This window comes from Rhinatrema bivittatum, chromosome 2, assembly GCF_901001135.1.
Source record: "Rhinatrema bivittatum chromosome 2, aRhiBiv1.1, whole genome shotgun sequence".
NCBI classification, from domain to species: Eukaryota; Metazoa; Chordata; class Amphibia; order Gymnophiona; family Rhinatrematidae; genus Rhinatrema; species Rhinatrema bivittatum.
In genome coordinates, this window is record NC_042616.1 from 724678494 (window position 1) to 724696838 (window position 18345).

The 18345-nt window shown below is 42.6% G+C and overlaps 1 protein-coding gene across 1 annotated transcript in view; it reads right to left on the reverse strand.

Moving 5' to 3' along the window:
• The window catches only part of UBR5 (ubiquitin protein ligase E3 component n-recognin 5), a 672040-nt gene that overhangs the window by 547905 nt on the left and 105790 nt on the right, over positions 1-18345 (reverse strand). The window contains 4 exon segments of the mRNA XM_029591836.1: positions 1645-1856; positions 3704-3853; positions 4470-4629; positions 5304-5493. Of these exon segments, the coding sequence (XP_029447696.1) occupies positions 1645-1856; positions 3704-3853; positions 4470-4629; positions 5304-5493 (712 nt within the window).

Consider the following 18345-nt stretch of genomic DNA (forward strand, 5'->3'; position numbering starts at 1 on the left):
TGGAATAAAATGCAGAAATGAGACTGTTTGGGCAAGCTGAAATAAAATGCTAGGTTACCACATTTTACTGAATCATGCTGACTTTGTATCTATAGACAATATATAAGTCTTGTTGCATATAATGGACTTTAGAACATCCACTGACAGTCTGTTTGAAGTATGGCCTTCTTCATGTAACATTACATGTAAAATTAAAGGGAATCATTGTATTGAAACAGATTTATTCTTGCCTATTTTGTGGAGCAAATAAAAAAACAAATCTCCACAGTACCTGGATCTCTGACAGCTAGCAAACAAGGCCTGAGAGAAGGAAGCACCTGTCCACTGGGGCCTAGACCCCAATGAACTCATGCCTCAGTGAAGTTTCCTGCTCTGATGGGCTGGAGATTACCATTGGTGCTGTGGTAACAGATGCTGATTCCCCTCCAAGTATCAGCATTGTGGCCGATCTGCTGGGGACCAGCAGGGATTCCAGTAGCGGCTGGATGCCTTATGATTCACGGCCTCCTGGAGTTTCCTATCCAGCTCATCCTCAAAAATTGCTTATGCCAACACAACTTGGGCAGCACAAGGAGAGGCCATGCCTTCTCAGTATACAGAAGCTGTATCGGTAGCACACTGGACACAGACAGTTCCCGGATTGCATGAAAAAAGAACTCTCCTCACCACAGGAACACTTCAGGGGATTCGAAACTGCTACCAGAATATTCTCACTCCCAGCATGTGCACCGACGGAGGCCAATGCCAATTTATTTACTTGGAAATTTTTATACCCTACCTTCACCCAACGCATGTCATCAGAACTTTGTGATGCTGGAACAGAAGATGTTAAACTGTTTGGGTGGGCAGAGAGACAACGGTCTGTCCTTTCCGTTCTGCCTAGCACTCAGTGTTAAGGGGTATCAATGCCCTTCCAATGTCAATGCAGATCATGGATCCCTAGATGCAGATGCCTCCAATGCAGATACCGATGGGCCGGATTTAAGAATCCCAAAGTGCTTCTCTATGAGGTCAAACTTGGAACAATGCCCTCCTGTCATAATCATGTAGAGGGGACACCCTGGACATCATGGTCGGACACAGGGCAAAGGACACATCTACCATGGGGATCCATGATAGACATGAATCTTTCGCTCAGGTGCACCTATTGAAGCCACTGGCTCTCTTTTCTTTCAGGGGCATCAGACAAAAAATTAATGCAGCAAAGTCCAACAATTTGAGGATTAAAAGAAAACCACAACAAGTGTCACTTCAGTGCGCCAATGCCAGTGCACTATGCAGCCACCAAAGAGCTAAATAAAATTTACAAACAAAATTCCTAGGTGAATAAAGGCAAAAGAGAAAAACAGCAGGGCCCTGCGAAAAGTGATTCCTGCATTTTTAGGAAGCAGACTTTTCCCTAACAGAAGGAGAGACAAAGAACCATGACCGGTGGGGACTCATGAAAAAGATGAGGCTGATGGATGCATGGTAGTATAGCTTGCTGCACATGCCCAAACACTGCATATATTCAGTTTCTAATTTCCTTATCAGGATCCATCTGTGGTCACCCATGAATGAGGATCGCCATCCTTGCCCTCAGAAAAGGATATAGAATTGGAAAAAGTTAATGAATAAGAAAACAAAGAAAATTGATATTTATACCTTATCAGGCCACCACTGCAAGTCTTCTCCTAATAACACTGGACTCTGAATCGGAGTATTCTTCTTATCCAAGTTTGGTTCACCCTCCTTACTCGTAGATCCCCTTTCATTGTCAAATGAGACTCCATCAAGCCATCTCCGCTCACGTAAACGTAAGACAGATTCACGTTCACGCAACAGCTCCGAGTCTCTCTCTAAGGGAAGAAGGAGAACTGGTATGCAATTGGGTCACACCAGTGGGATAAAAGTAAGCCACTCTCTAGTAAAGACCCTTCACGATGCAACTAGCAAAAATTATATCTAGTTACAATTTATAAAATTATGTGTATAAGGTATATGGCATGCAACATTATAAAATTCTAACCCTTTCAAGCATAGTTACTCATATGATTAAAATGCCTGAAAATTGAGTCTCTTATACAGACTAGAAATAAAATTTCTAGATGTGAAGAATTGATATTTATATATTAAAATATATAAAGCCCAGTTCAAGTTTTTAACATGGATGAAACACCCAAGTTTAATTAAAAATAATTTGTTCAGGATATTTCTTGTATCCAATACTATTGCTATTGGTTTATCTAATAAACTAGCCTGCATCTTTTATAAGTCCAAGCAATTCAAAAAGAGTTTTTATTAGAGAGGTCTACTGAAACATTTCATGCGAAAATACTTAACTTGAAAAGGTTACGACAAAGCAGTCAAAACACTGTGCGCATTTGATAATCCAACCCCTTTATTAAAAAAAAATCATCGCTTTTAATATTGGACTTACAAACAAAATGTATTCTAATTTGATAGATCTTATGCTCACATAAAATCTTTCCCAGAATTGTATGAGATTATTTAAAACAGATCTTAATAGGAAAAAGTTCCTTACCAAAAAAGGCTTCCCTCCAATTGGCCTACAAACTCTCTAAAGCCAGTCCCTCATCCAGACACATTACAAAATGGGGTAATCAAAACTAACTTTCCAAAAGACAACTATGTATGGAAAGTAGGAATTAGAAATGATCGAGGTAATTGCTTACACAGAATAACCTTGGGGAAGGAAAAAAGGAGGGAATTAAGAGTTATGTCATATAAACATGCACATAATGCATTTAGATTCAGTTTTTAAAAATTCAATAGAGAAGTAACATCAAAATAGTTCTTATTACTAAACTGCTTAATTCATATGGCCTTTTACTCCAAAAAATAAATATGAACCTGCTTCTGTCTAAACCAAGCATGGCAATTTCTTGCCCTAGCATATAATAGTCATGAACATCACATTACCTGCCAGTTCAGGAAATACTATTCACAATGATCGTTGATATAAATTTGTATCACATTATACACTCAGCCGTTGGAATAGTAATAAAAAAAGACAAAATGATAAAAACAAGATATAGTTGTACTATATATGCAATCATACAGAGGTTGGATTAACAGTTTGTAAACACTGTAAAGCATTATTGTATAAGGTTCTTCAAGCTAAATTATTAGGAAACATTCACAGTACCCGTAAGAAGCATTCTGAGGTTTAAGTATACTTTCCAAAAGCCAAGTCTTGAGTAGTTTACTAAGTGTTTATTAAGAACTGGCAATCATTCTCAATGTAGATATGTATAACCAAGCATTTACTAATCACTATCTGGTTACATAAATGTTAAACAAGATGGAAAGAATGCTTATTCAGAAACAAGCGGACGACAACTTTCATAATGATGCATGTCAGCATAACATGTTCGCAGTTGCTATCATTTGCAACTACACATGATCATTAAAATTTAGTCAAGTGAATAATCAGAACACTCTTGAAACCTTTTTAAAACAAATGAATAGTGATGAGGCATTTTGGGAAAATGTCAAATTATATACTATTAAATCTTACCTGTAATAATTTGAATAAGTAAAATGTAACTAAATTAATAACATGAACAGTCACTATCAACCTACAATCAATCACAATCACTAGCAAATATACCAGGTTGCTAAATCACCATTTTGCATTTAGAAGATGAGCATTCCTCTGTATAGTAAAATATTTACTAAAAGATAAAAGGTGCAGAATTACCTCGAGATGAGCCTATCCTGGATAGTGAAGAACGCCGAAAGGAGGGATAACCAAAATAGCTAATATCTTCTGAAAACATTGCATCAGCATCAATTATGACACTTGGGTGAGCAGAATGAATGTCAGCATCCAGCAGAGACATAAGATCTTCTATAAATATAAGGGTCATAAGCAACCAGTCAATGAATTAAAACTCTTATGAAGATAGATAGGTATTATATGCAAATCACTGAAAGATTTGTTTTTTGAAAATGTTAGGAGGGACAGCCTGCTCTGGATTTGGTGGTGGTATACAAGAAACCTCTCCTGGCTTTACAGGCATATGACAACTCAGCTGGCAAAAGACAATGCTAGAGAATTAAGATTTAATGAAGGCTCTTTTCAAGCCTCTGACCAGCAGCAGACACCTGGATTCACTCAGTAGGGGTAAGGAGAGGCAGGGTATGGAAAAAAAAAATAGAGAGAACTTGTAGTGATTATATCAAAATCAGATTTACCAACAGTTTACTTACAACTTATTAGTTCATTATTTTTACTATGTTAATACTAATGTAATGCAAATCTTTCTGTATGTTTCTTTCTGCATATCAGATTCAAAATGAAGAGCAATTTTGTTTCCTAATTTACTAAACTACCCATGGCTCACATAAAACAAAATATAATCTATCGAAAGATTTGGTTTACCCAGTCAAGAAGCCAAAACAGATCTGTGCTAGTTTTCCCCACAGTGAGACAGTTCAATAAATATATGCAAGGATACACAAACCTCCAGGTAAATAGGATTCACTTGCAGTGTCATCTCCATCATCGCCGTCTTCATCATCACGACTCAGTAAATTATTTACAGCAAGGTTTACATCAAGGTTTGTTCTCTGGAGCTCACGTATAATCACACTTCTGGATTTCCCTTGCAAGACTACTTGTGCCTGCACAATATAGAGCAGATGTGTGTGCCCAGTCATATCCTAGTACACAAGCTCATACCACAAGTACATTGCCCTTAAGAACAGGAATAGCCTTTACAAGATTGTATGCTAACTGTGCCACGTCACAGGCTGCACAGCCAAACACACAGAGTCTGGAAATTGTTCTTCCCAAACAGTCTCAATCCAATAATAAATTTACTAAAACGGAATAAAAACAAAATAGTTTCATTCCTGCAACACAACTTTACACCTATATTTGAAGCAACTGATTTTCATATACGTTTCCTTCATAACTGTACCATGTTTATTAACAGAATGCATCATAAAATCAAAATTTAAACAATAAAAAGCAAACATTCTTTAAAAGCAAAAGATTCAGAAGTTTTGCTCATCCTACCCCTCTTGAGTCCCTCTTAGAAATACTTTAAGAGATGCAGTCATCTTTTTTGCAGGTTTCATAAGGGGGACCAATGCTATTGAAAGTGTCAGGCAACCAAAGTTCCTCATGTCTGAGTCCAAGAACATTCTCATTTCATCTCCACATTTAGATGAAAACATTTAACACAAGTCTTCACATGTTCATACTCAAGTGTTTAGTTTTAGGAAGATAAGATTTACCTGTACACCAACCAGGTGTACAGCTTTATATTTTTTTTTTTTTTAATTCTTATTACCTGTGAGATAAGTTCCTCTGGAATGACTGATGCTGGAATCACAGGTTGTGGCTGACTACCCAGGAGGCCAGAGCCTCTGTCACGCCCTGTCCGAATAACCCGGGTCTGCCTCCGGGAATCTCGAGCTCCAGCTGATGATCTGCCAGAGGACCCGCCTCCACTTCCGCTTACTCCAGAACTCCAGCGGCTCCTAAAGAATTAAGGAAATCATTTTTTTTGTGCATATGAGTACATTCTAAATTGTATTTTGAATTACAGTTTACAATGTCAAACATACAAAATGTAAAATAACCAGTTACCAGAACAAAAGATAGCATTTAAACATAGGAGATATTTCATGAAATCCATAGTGGGTTTTCAACCTGAAATTTTGACTTTTTTTTTTTTATTCTAAAAGGGCAAATATTCACTGAAATAAAGCAGTCATGTTACCTAAGCCTACAGGTCCATATATAATAGAGATGTGAATCGGAACCAGAATCGGTTCGGATTTCAGTTTCGATTCACATCTCTAATATATAATGCTTGAACAAATTCAACTACATTTTCTAGAAAGCAGTATCTAGTTCACAAATACAGTACACAAAATAATGGATGGAAAGGGGAGGGAGAGAAGAGAGTGAGGGAAGGGAGAGAGAAGAGGTAGTGGGAGGAAAGAGAAGATAGAAAAGAGATACAGTGGGGAATGAGATTTAAGTAAAGACAAGAAACACAAGCCTCTCGTGATAAAATTAGGTCCACAAGATAGAGCAAAAGATTCTGGCCTCCCTCCGCTTGTTTCTAGGCTCATGCAGGCTCAGGCAGTCTTGTTTAAGAGCTTATGTTCTAGTAGGCCTGCCGAAGTTAGACAGGTCTTCAGGGATTTAAAAGAGCATTATGGGAACTCATAAATGTTGCAATGTACATATAGTGCAGGAGGATGTGTAATCCTGACAAAACTGATTCAAACAGTCTTACATAACAGAATGTCTTTTATTTTTCCAATATGGCAACTCCACAAGGTTATACGAGCACCGGCTTAATGGCGTCCCCCGACACGGTCCCGTGTTTCGCCGCGGGCTGCATCGGGGGGGATCGCCACCGCTGGAATTCACACAAAAGCTAGAACATAAATAAATTAATAGAAAGTCAGAATAATAGAAGGGACTTACAACCGACCAAATATAAATTCCACACAAACATAACATACCTGACAGCAGCGTTTTGACAGTGACAGGGAGCGCAACGCCCTTCAAACTTGGCAGGTATTTAAAGGAGGCGCCAGAACTACAGGTGAGGGAACCACGTGAGTGAAAAAAATGTGATTTCATTGGTTCCCGTTCCTGTAGTGCACCCAAGCAGTAAGTAAGCCTAACCTGCTAGATAAATAAAAACCATTCGATCTCCCGATTTAGACCTTTTGGGGACACGGTGTCTAATGTGAAGATCCAGCGTTGTTCAATCCTGCCCAAAATCTCAGCATAATTGCCTCCCCGCAAAGGACGTGAAATAACTTCAATGACGCAAAAAAAGAGATCAGAAAGGGAATGTGACTGTGATATCCAATGATCAACCAGGGGTTCCTTCTCTCGCTGTAAACGGATATTGGAGCAATGCTCTATGATCCGAGTCTTTACCATCCGGGATGTTTTCCCAACATACATCAAAGAGCAGGGACAAGTGATTATGTAAATTACTCCAGAAGTAGTACAATCAGAATGGGACCGTAGCTGAAACATTTTACCCGTGGTGGGGTGCGTGAAACTAGTCATACCACTTGTATGAGAACAGACCGTACACCTGCCACAGGGCTGATGGCCCACATCAATGACAGGATCACGCGGCACTGGAAGATCTGAATAAATCAATTTGTCTCGCAAATTTTTGCCCCGACGAAAAGTAAACCGAAGGGGATCAGGAAACAATGTATTTAAGGACAGGGCCTCCCAGTGTCGCCGGATCATGCCAGCAATGGGCCGGCTCAGAGTGGAGAATGGTAATATAAAGTTTGTCGCGGGGGGTTCGGGAGAACCAGAAGGCAAAAATAATAACTCCCGATTTGTGTATAAGGCGCGTTTCATTGCTTTTTTAACTACTGACTGTGGGTACCCTCTTAACAGAAAGCGAGATGACATCTCACGGGCTTTAATCAGAAATTCACCAGTGGTGGTACACAATCTGCGAAGCCTAAAAAACTGGCCAGTAGGGATATTTTTACGCAGTGCACTCGGATGACAACTTTGAAAAGATAGCAAGGTATTACGGTCTGTCTCTTTTCGGTAGATGGTGGTGGAAAACCGACCGTCATCTACAGAAACAAGTACATCTAAAAAAGGTATCTGAAGCCGATGGAAAACAAAGTTAAACTGCAGACTAGGGTCACTAGCATTGAGGTGATCAATAAACATAAACAATTGCACCTCAGTGCCGAGCCACAATAGGAAAATATCGTCAATGTAACGAAGCCATAGAGCAACCATATCAAAACCTTCAACGGGGTATACATACACACGCTCAAATTCCGCCACATAAAGGCATGCCAGACTCGGGGCCATGGTTGCTCCCATGGCCGTCCCTTTGATCTGATGATAAAAAACATTATCAAAACGAAAAAAATTCTTTGTGAGAGCTAAAGTGGCTAGGGTCATAAGAAATGAAGTAGGGATGCGCTGAGGGGCAATCCTAGAATCCAAGACACGTTCAATGACCCGTAAAGCAGCCGATTGAGGGATGCTGGTGTAAAGAGAAACAATGTCTAGGGTGACGAACAGGAAAGGTTCAGAGGGAAATGATGTTTGATTTAACAACGTGATGAAATGGGAGGAATCCCTGACATAGGACCTAATCTTTGACACAATCTGAGCCGGCCCATTGCTGGCATGATCCGGCGACACTGGGAGGCCCTGTCCTTAAATACATTGTTTCCTGATCCCCTTCGGTTTACTTTTCGTCGGGGCAAAAATTTGCGAGACAAATTGATTTATTCAGATCTTCCAGTGCCGCGTGATCCTGTCATTGATGTGGGCCATCAGCCCTGTGGCAGGTGTACGGTCTGTTCTCATACAAGTGGTATGACTAGTTTCACGCACCCCACCACGGGTAAAATGTTTCAGCTACGGTCCCATTCTGATTGTACTACTTCTGGAGTAATTTACATAATCACTTGTCCCTGCTCTTTGATGTATGTTGGGAAAACATCCCGGATGGTAAAGACTCGGATCATAGAGCATTGCTCCAATATCCGTTTACAGCGAGAGAAGGAACCCCTGGTTGATCATTGGATATCACAGTCACATTCCCTTTCTGATCTCTTTTTTTGCGTCATTGAAGTTATTTCACGTCCTTTGCGGGGAGGCAATTATGCTGAGATTTTGGGCAGGATTGAACAACGCTGGATCTTCACATTAGACACCGTGTCCCCAAAAGGTCTAAATCGGGAGATCGAATGGTTTTTATTTATCTAGCAGGTTAGGCTTACTTACTGCTTGGGTGCACTACAGGAACGGGAACCAATGAAATCACATTTTTTTCACTCACGTGGTTCCCTCACCTGTAGTTCTGGCGCCTCCTTTAAATACCTGCCAAGTTTGAAGGGCGTTGCGCTCCCTGTCACTGTCAAAACGCTGCTGTCAGGTATGTTATGTTTGTGTGGAATTTATATTTGGTCGGTTGTAAGTCCCTTCTATTATTCTGACTTTCTATTAATTTATTTATGTTCTAGCTTTTGTGTGAATTCCAGCGGTGGCGATCCCCCCCGATGCAGCCCGCGGCGAAACACGGGACCGTGTCGGGGGACGCCATTAAGCCGGTGCTCGTATAACCTTGTGGAGTTGCCATATTGGAAAAATAAAAGACATTCTGTTATGTAAGACTGTTTGAATCAGTTTTGTCAGGATTACACATCCTCCTGCACTATATGTACATTGCGATTTCGCTTGAAGTGCAGTCCTTGCCCATTATTTGTTTTGTGGTCTTGAACTCATAAATGTTCCCAGCAATTCAATGGCTGGAAAGCCACAGCTCTTGCAGACCAGGTCAAGACTCGTGAAGTCTGACACCTTATAACAGAAGTTGATTACAGTTTACCAAGTGTTATGTGACATGTAGTCCAAGTGTGCATCTGTGAAGAGGAGGAACCTTTTACATACCTAGACCCTGGACTCAAATGAGAAACTGGATTACGTTTTACCCAAACAGCATGTGACTGGAACTGTAACAGTAACCTGATTTATAATGAAAACTAGCCTTCAAGTACTGCAAGCCAGGTCCAGATTACATTTCACCTGAGTTATAAATAAACCATTATTGAGATATTATTGAATACAGCTTATTACTGCAGGGACACAACAAGACATGTAGCCAGTGGTTATAGCATAAGGAGGGTGGGGGTGGGGAGAAGAGGATGTCATCTCAGACAAACTATAGCAACATCTAGTAGCCAGATTCAAGGAGCATATGCACCCAAAGGATCCACTGTCTGGCCCCCAAACAAAGGGTGGGGCTGCAATGACTGGACTAGAAAGAGTGGGTGGCTTATAAAATACAGGAAAAGCAAGCTGGCTACCTGTAAACAGGGATCTCCATAGTCAGCAGGATGAACCAGGTATAATGCATGGGTGATGGTGCCGAGATAGACCCAGCTTTGTTTCGTGAGCTCCTTAGTCTCTTTCTGAGTTTAAACTTTACTGAAGTAATCTGTTTTCCAGGGAGGAAGACATCTATTAAGTATGGCTAATTCATCCCATTGTCTACAGAGAACCTCATTTATGGGTAAGCAAACTTGCTTTCTCCATCAACAAGCAGGCATGAATCAGACTTAATATGTGTAGGAGTCCAACCCTGAGGATTGCATTGTGTAACAAGTACTGAAACAGACAATTTAGGTCTCCATCAGTGGAGAGTGGACTAGTGGGTGAACTGGCTGCACAGAACTACTTACTCAAAGTTATTGTGTCTTTGAGACATGTTGTCTAGACGGTAGTGAGACATAATGGTGTAAACTGGCAATCAAGTAACACTTTGTATATGTCCTCAATGGAAGTGGCTCTGAGATGATCCACTGAAGCCACTATAGCTTTCACTTGATGAGCCTTGACAGAGTCTGTAATCTGTAAGATCTCCACAATGCAGTCCACTAGCCAAATCAGAGATGTTTGGAAATTGTCCTTCCCAATATGTTGGGATCAAAGGACATGAACAATTGAGAAGCTTGACTTTAAGATTGGATCGACTTTAGATGGATTCATCAAGGCTCTTACTATCCATGGAATGAAAAACTCTCTCCTTTGTGCGCATGTCACCTTGGAAAAAAGGTTAGCAGCACAACAGTTTGGTTGATGTGCAAAAAGTGACACCACTTTCAGAAGGAATTTAGGGCAAGTATGCAGAAGTAACCAGTTGTGGAAAAATTGCTGGTGCAGTAAATATCAAACTAGAGCCTGTAATTCGCTCAGTCTTCGTACTGAAGTGACAGCATCAAGAAACAATACTTTGTAGGAAAGAAACTTCAAGTGTGTCAAGAGTCAACCTCATCTGCAGGTCTTTGATTAGAATGGCTGCAGAATCTGCTGGAAGTTGGATAGATTGAAGAAACCAGAAGACATCTGTTCAAGCCTTGTTCCTTCTTCACAATGATAAACAGCATCTTATTTATTTTACTTTTCAATTTATATTCTGACTTTCAGACATTTCAAAGCAGATTACATTCAGGTACTGTAGATATTTCCCTGTCCCCAGAGGGCTCACAATCTAAGTTTGTACCTGAGGCAATGCCGGGTGAAGTAACTTGCCCAAGGTCACAAGGAGTGTGTGCGCACCCTAATTCTGTCCAGTAAGTGTCACTATTGAGCAATGATTGGAATGGTCTCTTCCGTTCCTGGAGTATCCCCAGTTCAAAGTGAAAAAGCTAGCTTAACCAAAAACCTGAGTAGCACATACCCTCAGGAAGAAAGATATGCTACGAAAAGTCCAGTAGAGGATCTGAAGGAATCCCAATGGAATTTTCCTCCCCACCTGACCACAGGAGTATGCTGAGCCATGACTCCTACAATGACAGCAACAAAAGAGGGGACCCGCTGTTGATCCAAGGGGGAAACATCTTGCAGTAATTCTGAATGAATTGATTCCCACCCCCCCAATCTTCCTCTTCCAATTTATGAAGGGAATCCTCTGGAGGAAATGAACTAACCACATCACGATGAGGATTTATTCCCAATGCCAGAAGCCCCCCTCCCCCAAGGAAAGATGCATGTTTGGGGGCCTTTGGGTAGCCCCATTGTATATTTCTCCATCTTGGAGAGGTTCTATCCTCTCTCTGTCTTCAGAGATTAAGGGGACAAAGAAATTCATCAACTCCGACAGCTAGGCTCCCACTGATAGAGACCCTCTGCACTGGAGTCTGAGGAGACCTAGCCTTTTCCAAAACCCATATCCACTTATGCTCACTAAGAGAACATAAGAAATTGCCATGCTGGGTCAGACAAGGGTCCATCAAGCCCAGCATCCTGTTTCCAACAGAGGCCAAACCAGGCCACAAGAACCTGGCAATTACCCAAACACCAAGAAGATCCCATGCTACTGATGCAATTAATAGCAGTGGCTATTCCCTAAGTAAACTTGATGAATAGCAGTTAATGGACTTCTCCAAGAATCCAAACCTTTTTTGAACCCAGCTACACTAACTGCACTAACCACATCCTCTGACAACAAATTTCAGAGCTTAATTGTGCAGTGAGTGAAAAATAATTTTCTCCGATTAGCCTTAAATGTGCTACTTGCTAACTTCATGGAATGTCCCCTTGTCCTTCTATAATCCAAAAGTGTAAATAACTGATTCACATCTACTCATTCAAGACCTCTCATGATTTTAAAGACCTCTATCATATCCCCCCTCAGCAGTCTCTTCTCCAAGCTGAACAGCCCTAACCTCTTCAGCCTTTCCTCATAGGGGAGCTGTTCTATCACCGTTATCATTTTGGTTGCCCTTCTCTGTACCTTCTCCATCGCAAATATATATTTTTTGAGATACGGCGATCAGAACTGTACACAGTATTCAAGGTGCGGTCTCACCATGGAGCGATACAGAGGCATTATGACATTTTCCATTTTATTAACCATTCCCTTCCTAATAATCCCTAACACATTGTTTGCTTTTTTGACTGCTGCAGCACACTGAGCCGACGAATTTAAAGTGTTATCCACTATGATGCCTAGATCTTTTTTCCTGGGTGGTAGCTCCTAATATGGAACCTAACATCATGTAACTACAGCAAGGGTTATTTTTCCCTATGTGCAACACCTTGCACTTGTCCACATTAAATTTCATCTGCCATTTGGATGCCCAATCTTCCAAGGTCCTCCTGTAATGTATCACAATCGGCTTGTGATTTAACTACTCTAAATAATTTTGTATCATCCGCAAATTTGATAACCTCACTCGTCTTATTCCTTTCCAGATATATATATATATATATATATATATATATATATATATATAGATATAGATATATAGATATATAGAAAAGCACCGGTCCAAGTACAGATCCCTGTACTTGCACGCCACTGTTTACCCTTTTTCAATGAGAAAATTGACCATTTAATCCTACTCTGTTTCTTGTCTTTTAACCAGTTTGTAATCCACAATAGGACATCGCCTCCTATCCCATGACCTTTTAGTTTTCTTAGAAGCTTCTCATGAGGGACTTTGTCAAACGCCTTCTGAAAATCCAAATACACTACATCTACCGGTTCACCTTTATCCACATGTTTATTAACCCCTTCAAAAAAATGAAGCAGATTTGTTAGGCAAGACTTCCCTTGGGTAAATCCATGTTGACTGTGTTCCATTAAATCATGACTTTCTATATGCTCTACGATTTTGATCTTTAGAATAGTTTCCACTATTTTTTCCCAGCTGAAGTCAGGCTCACTGGTCTATATTTACCTGGATTGCCCCTAGAGCCCTTTTTAAATATTGGGGCTACATTGGCCACCCTCCAGTCTTCAGGTACAATGGATGATTTTAATGATAGGTTACAAATTTTAACTAATAGATCAGAAATTTCATTTTTGGAATTCCCTTAGTACCCTAGGATGCATACCATCGGTCCAGGTGATTTGCTACTCTTTAGTTGTCAATCTGGCCTACTACATCTTCCAGGTTCACCATGATTGGTTTAGTTCGTCTGACTCATTACCCTTGAAAACCATCTCCGGAACGGGTATCTCCCCAATATCTTCATTAGTAAACACGGAAGCAAAGAATTAATTTAGTCTTTCTGCAATGGCCTTATCTTCCCTAAGAGCCCCTTTAACCCCTCGGTCATCTAATGGTCCAACTCCCTCATAGGTTTCTTGCTTTGGATATATTTTTTAAAAGTTTTTATTATGAGTTTTTGCCTCTGTAGCCAACTTCATTTCAAATTCTCTCTTTGCCTGTCTTATCGATGTTTTATACTTAACTTGACAATGCTTATGTTTTATCCTATTTTCTTCAGATGGATCCTTCTTCCAATTTTTGAAGGATGTTGTTTTGGCTAAAATAGCCTCTTTTACCTCACCTTTTAACCATGACGGTAATAGTTTTCCCTTCCTTCCACCTTTCTTAATGCATGGAATACATCTGGACTGCGCCTCTAGGATTGTATTTTTAAACAATATCCATGCTTGTTAACACTTTTAACCTTTGCAGCTGCACCTTTCAGTTTTTTTCTATCTTCCTCATTTTATCAAAGTTTCCCTTTTGAAAGTTTAGTGTTAGAGCTGTAGATTTACTTAGTCCCCCTTCCAATTATTAGTTTAAATTTGATCATGTTATGAGCACCAGCAATGTCAAAGAACTCTGCACCATGAATTATTTCTGCTGCTGCAACTAATATGGATGGTGCCAGGTTGGCACCAGGTCTGGGTAAAACAGATGGGCTTGGCACCATGGGAGCCTTCTGCGCCATGAAGGTTGAAGGCATTTGCACATTACTGAAGCTATCTCTTATGTCATTCTCAATTAAGGGTCTGCTCCTTCAGAGTCCTGCGCCAACTATGATAGCCTAAGAAGGGAATCATTGTATCACTTAAGCACTCTTTTCAGTGCCTCCACCAGCACCCACAGGCTTCTGCTCCATACTCAACTCCTGACATAAGAGTTGTGAGGGAAGGGGGGGGGGCGCGGGGGTGCCTTCTCATACTTGCAGTAATGAGAGGGGAATGACCTCGATTTATTGTGTCAGAAGTCCAATGATGCATCACTCTTTAACAAGGAGCATCTTAGCTGTTCAGCCTCACATCGAAGCTACAGGTACTTACCCATTGGTGTCTTCCTCAAGGCCTACATTTTCCAAGCACGGTACTGCTGTGCCTTTGGGAAAATCTGATAACAGCAGTAGCAATTAAAGTCATGATCCAGGCCCAAGCTGATGGAATGCACATCAGTGATACAGCACCCAAACACAGGCCTTTAAACCACTGATCACAGGCTTCTTGGCCAAACCAAATTAAGCAGAATTGAAAAGCTTTGTTGAGGGGCTGCAAAGGTAGAGGCAAAAACAAATTAGATGCAATGAGGCAGATAAAAACCAAAAAATGTGGCTCCAACCAAAAAAATTGAAAGAGACAGAGGCATGTCCACACCTTGGTTTGGACGAAGAAAGACTGAGGGGTTCACAAGGCAGCATGCACAGCACATGCTCAATAAGATTTTAACTGAGCTCCGAGAACTAGGTACATTGTGGAGGCGAAGGATGATGTCAACCACACATTATGGCTGATTTATGCTTGCTTGTTGACGGAGAAAACGCTGGATAGTTGCAAAGGCTGGTGGTGTTAAAGCCCAGCAGAGGACAGTTCCAATTGAGTTGAAAGCCTAAGAATTGATGGGGAGAAATTGAAACCAAAAACAATTTCTTGCTTTAATGAACTGAAGGCCGGGGGGGGGGGGGGGGGGGGGGGGGGGATTTTTGCACAAATTCAACCCAGGAGAGCACCAGAATCCCAATGTGCCAAGAAGTTGCTGCTGTTTATGGTTATTTTCTCAGGTTTATTGATACAGTCAGTGCTGTCTAGTGGGTTTTTATTGAATTTAATGTATTATGTATATAGGTTTTAATGCCCTTTACACACTATTGTATTATTGATGCATCTGATGGTATTTTTGGAGCCTGCTTTGAGTTTCTCAGGAATATGGCAGAATTTCAAAATGAGCCTATCCAGAATAGATCTTCCCCCATCTTGTCATCCCATGCGCCACTACATGGTGATTATACATTCCTTATGTTAAGGACCTTGTTGTTTTGTTAACCTATATTTCCATGCTGCACTTTGTTACCCCCCTCCCAGTTCCTATTCCCTGTTAACATGTATTTTCCAGCCTAATTGTTCGAATGTAAACCGGTATGATGTCCCCTACTAATACCGGTATTGTAGAGATTACTTACCTGATAATCTCGTTTTCCTTAGTGTATGCAGATGGACTCAAAACAAGTGGGTATAGCATGCTCGTGCTAGCAGTTGGAGACGGATCTGACGTCAGCACGGGTACATATACCCCCACAGGAAGTGAAGCAACTCAGTAATCTTCCTTGCAAAGCTGTCATAGCTCTATGAGTACTGACCGATCGATTAATTAAACAGGATTACCCTGACCGGTTGATAGTAGCTGGAGACCGCCAGGATTCTCAACCGGAAGGTGTCGACACCCGGCAGGGTGGATGACCTATGTAGTAAAACACGGCTTACCTTGAGCCTGTGAAATCCCATGAATATTGGCAGCCGGGCGGGATGCTGAGTCCATCTGCATACACTAAGGAAAACGAGATTATCAGGTAAGTAATCTCTACATTTCCTAGCGTGTAGCAGATGGACTCAAAACAAGTGGGATGTACAAAAGCTACTCCTGGACTGGGCGGGAGGCTGCCCGCGGTCCGTGCAGGATTGCCCTCGCGAATGCGGCGTCCTCCCCAGCCCGGACATCCAGACGGTAGAATCTGGAGAAGGTATGGAGGGAGGACCACGTCGCCGCCTTACAGATCTCAGCAGGCGACAGCATCCGAGTTTCTGCCCAAGAGGCCGCTTGCGCTCTGGTAGAGTGAGCCTTGACCTGTAGAGGCGGTGATTTTCCCGCGTCTACGTAGGCTGCCTTGATAACTTCTTTGACCCAGCGGGCGATAGTTGCCCGTGAGGCCGCTTCCCCTTGCTTCTTCCCGCTGTGTAGAACGAACAGATGGTCCATCTTTCATATTGCTTCGGACACTTCCAGGTATCTGGACAGTAGCCTGCCAATGTCGAGATGTCGTAGAATTCGACCTTCTTCTGACTTCTTCAAACCTTCTGTGGTAGGTAAAGAGATGGTTTGGTTGAGGTGGAAGTGCGAGACTACTTTGGGTAAGAAGGAAAGGACTGTGCGAAGATGGATGGCTTCTGGCGTGATTCGGAGAAACGGATCACGGCAAGACAGTGCTTGTAGCTCTGAGACGCGTCGTGCAGAGCAAACAGCCAGCAGGAACACCATCTTCAAGGTTAACAAACGGAAGGAAAGGCCTCGAAGTGGACGGAAGGCGTGTCCCGCTAGAAAGTCCAAAACTAGGTTGAGGTTCCACAGAGATATGGGCCACTTCAGTGGCGGACGAATGTGTTTGACACCTTTCAGGAAGCGTGAAACGTCTGGGTGTGTGGCGATGCTATTGCCGTCACTCCGAGGACCGTAGCAGGAAAGTGCTGCCACTTGGACCTTGATGGAATTGAGGGACAGACCCTTCTGAAGACCATCTTGTAGGAAGTCCAAAACGATAGGAATCTTAGCGGCATGTGGATTGGTGCTATTAGCTTCGCACCAAGCTTCAAATACTCTCCAGATCCTTATATAAGTTAGTGATGTGGAGAACTTGCGTGCTCTGAGGAGTGTATCTATTACCGGTCCTGAATATCCTCGTGACTTCAGTCTAGCCCTCTCAATGGCCAAACCGTAAGAGAGAACTGAGCCGGATCCCCGTGGAGTATGGGACCTTGTCGCAGCAGGTCCCTGAGCGGCGGCAGGGGTAGTGGATTCCCTGCCAGTAGTCTTCTCATGTCTGCGTACCAGGGTCTTCTTGGCCAGTCCAGGGCCACTAGAAGAACTAGGCCTCTGTGCCGCTGAATCCTGTGTATAATGGCGACCAGCAGGGGCCATGGCGGAAAAGCGTACAGCAGGATCTCCGGGGGCCATGGTTTACCAGTGCATCGATCCCCTGAGACAGAGGATCCCGCCTGCGACTGAAATATCTGGGTACTTGAGCGTTGGACCTGTCCGCTAGTAGGTCCATGCCCAGGGTCCCCCACCAATTCACAATCATCTGGAACGCCGTGGGTGACAGTTGCCAATCCCCGGGATGTAGACCTTTCTCTGCTGAGGAAGTCCGCCGCGGTATTGTCCTTCCCGGCGATGTGGACGGCGGAGATGTCCTGGAGATTTGCTTCTGCCCAAGTCATCAGAGGAGCTATTTCTAGTGATACCTGTTGGCTTCTGGTTCCGCCCTGTCGGTTGATGTATGCCACCGTGGTGGCGTTGTCTGACATCACTCTGACTGCTCTGTGTCGCAGTCTGTGGGCAAATCGCAGGCATGCTAGCCTGACTGCCCATGCCTCTAGTCTGTTGTTGTTCCATCTCAACTCTTCTCTGCTCCACCACCCTTGGGCGGTGAGTCCTTCGCAATGTGCGCCCCAGCCACTCAGGCTGGCGTCTGTTGTGAGCAGGGTCCAGGTGGGAGAGGACATCCTGGACCCCCGGCTCCTGTGGCTTTGCTGCAGCCACCATCGCAGCTGATTTCGTACCCTGGCTGGGAAAGGTAGGTGTACGGTGTAAGTTTGTGATCGCGGGCTCCACCAGGATAGGAGGGCACGTTGTAACGGCCTCATATGCGCCCGTGCCCATGGTATCACCTCCAGAGTGGATGCCATCAGGCCGAGGACTTGTAGGTAATCCCAAGCAGTGGGCCGGACGGCGCGCAGCAGCGCCTGCAGACGATTCTTGAGCTTTTCTCTTCTTTTGGGAGTCAAGCTGACTCTGTCTGCCTGAGTGTCGAATAGGACTCCTAGG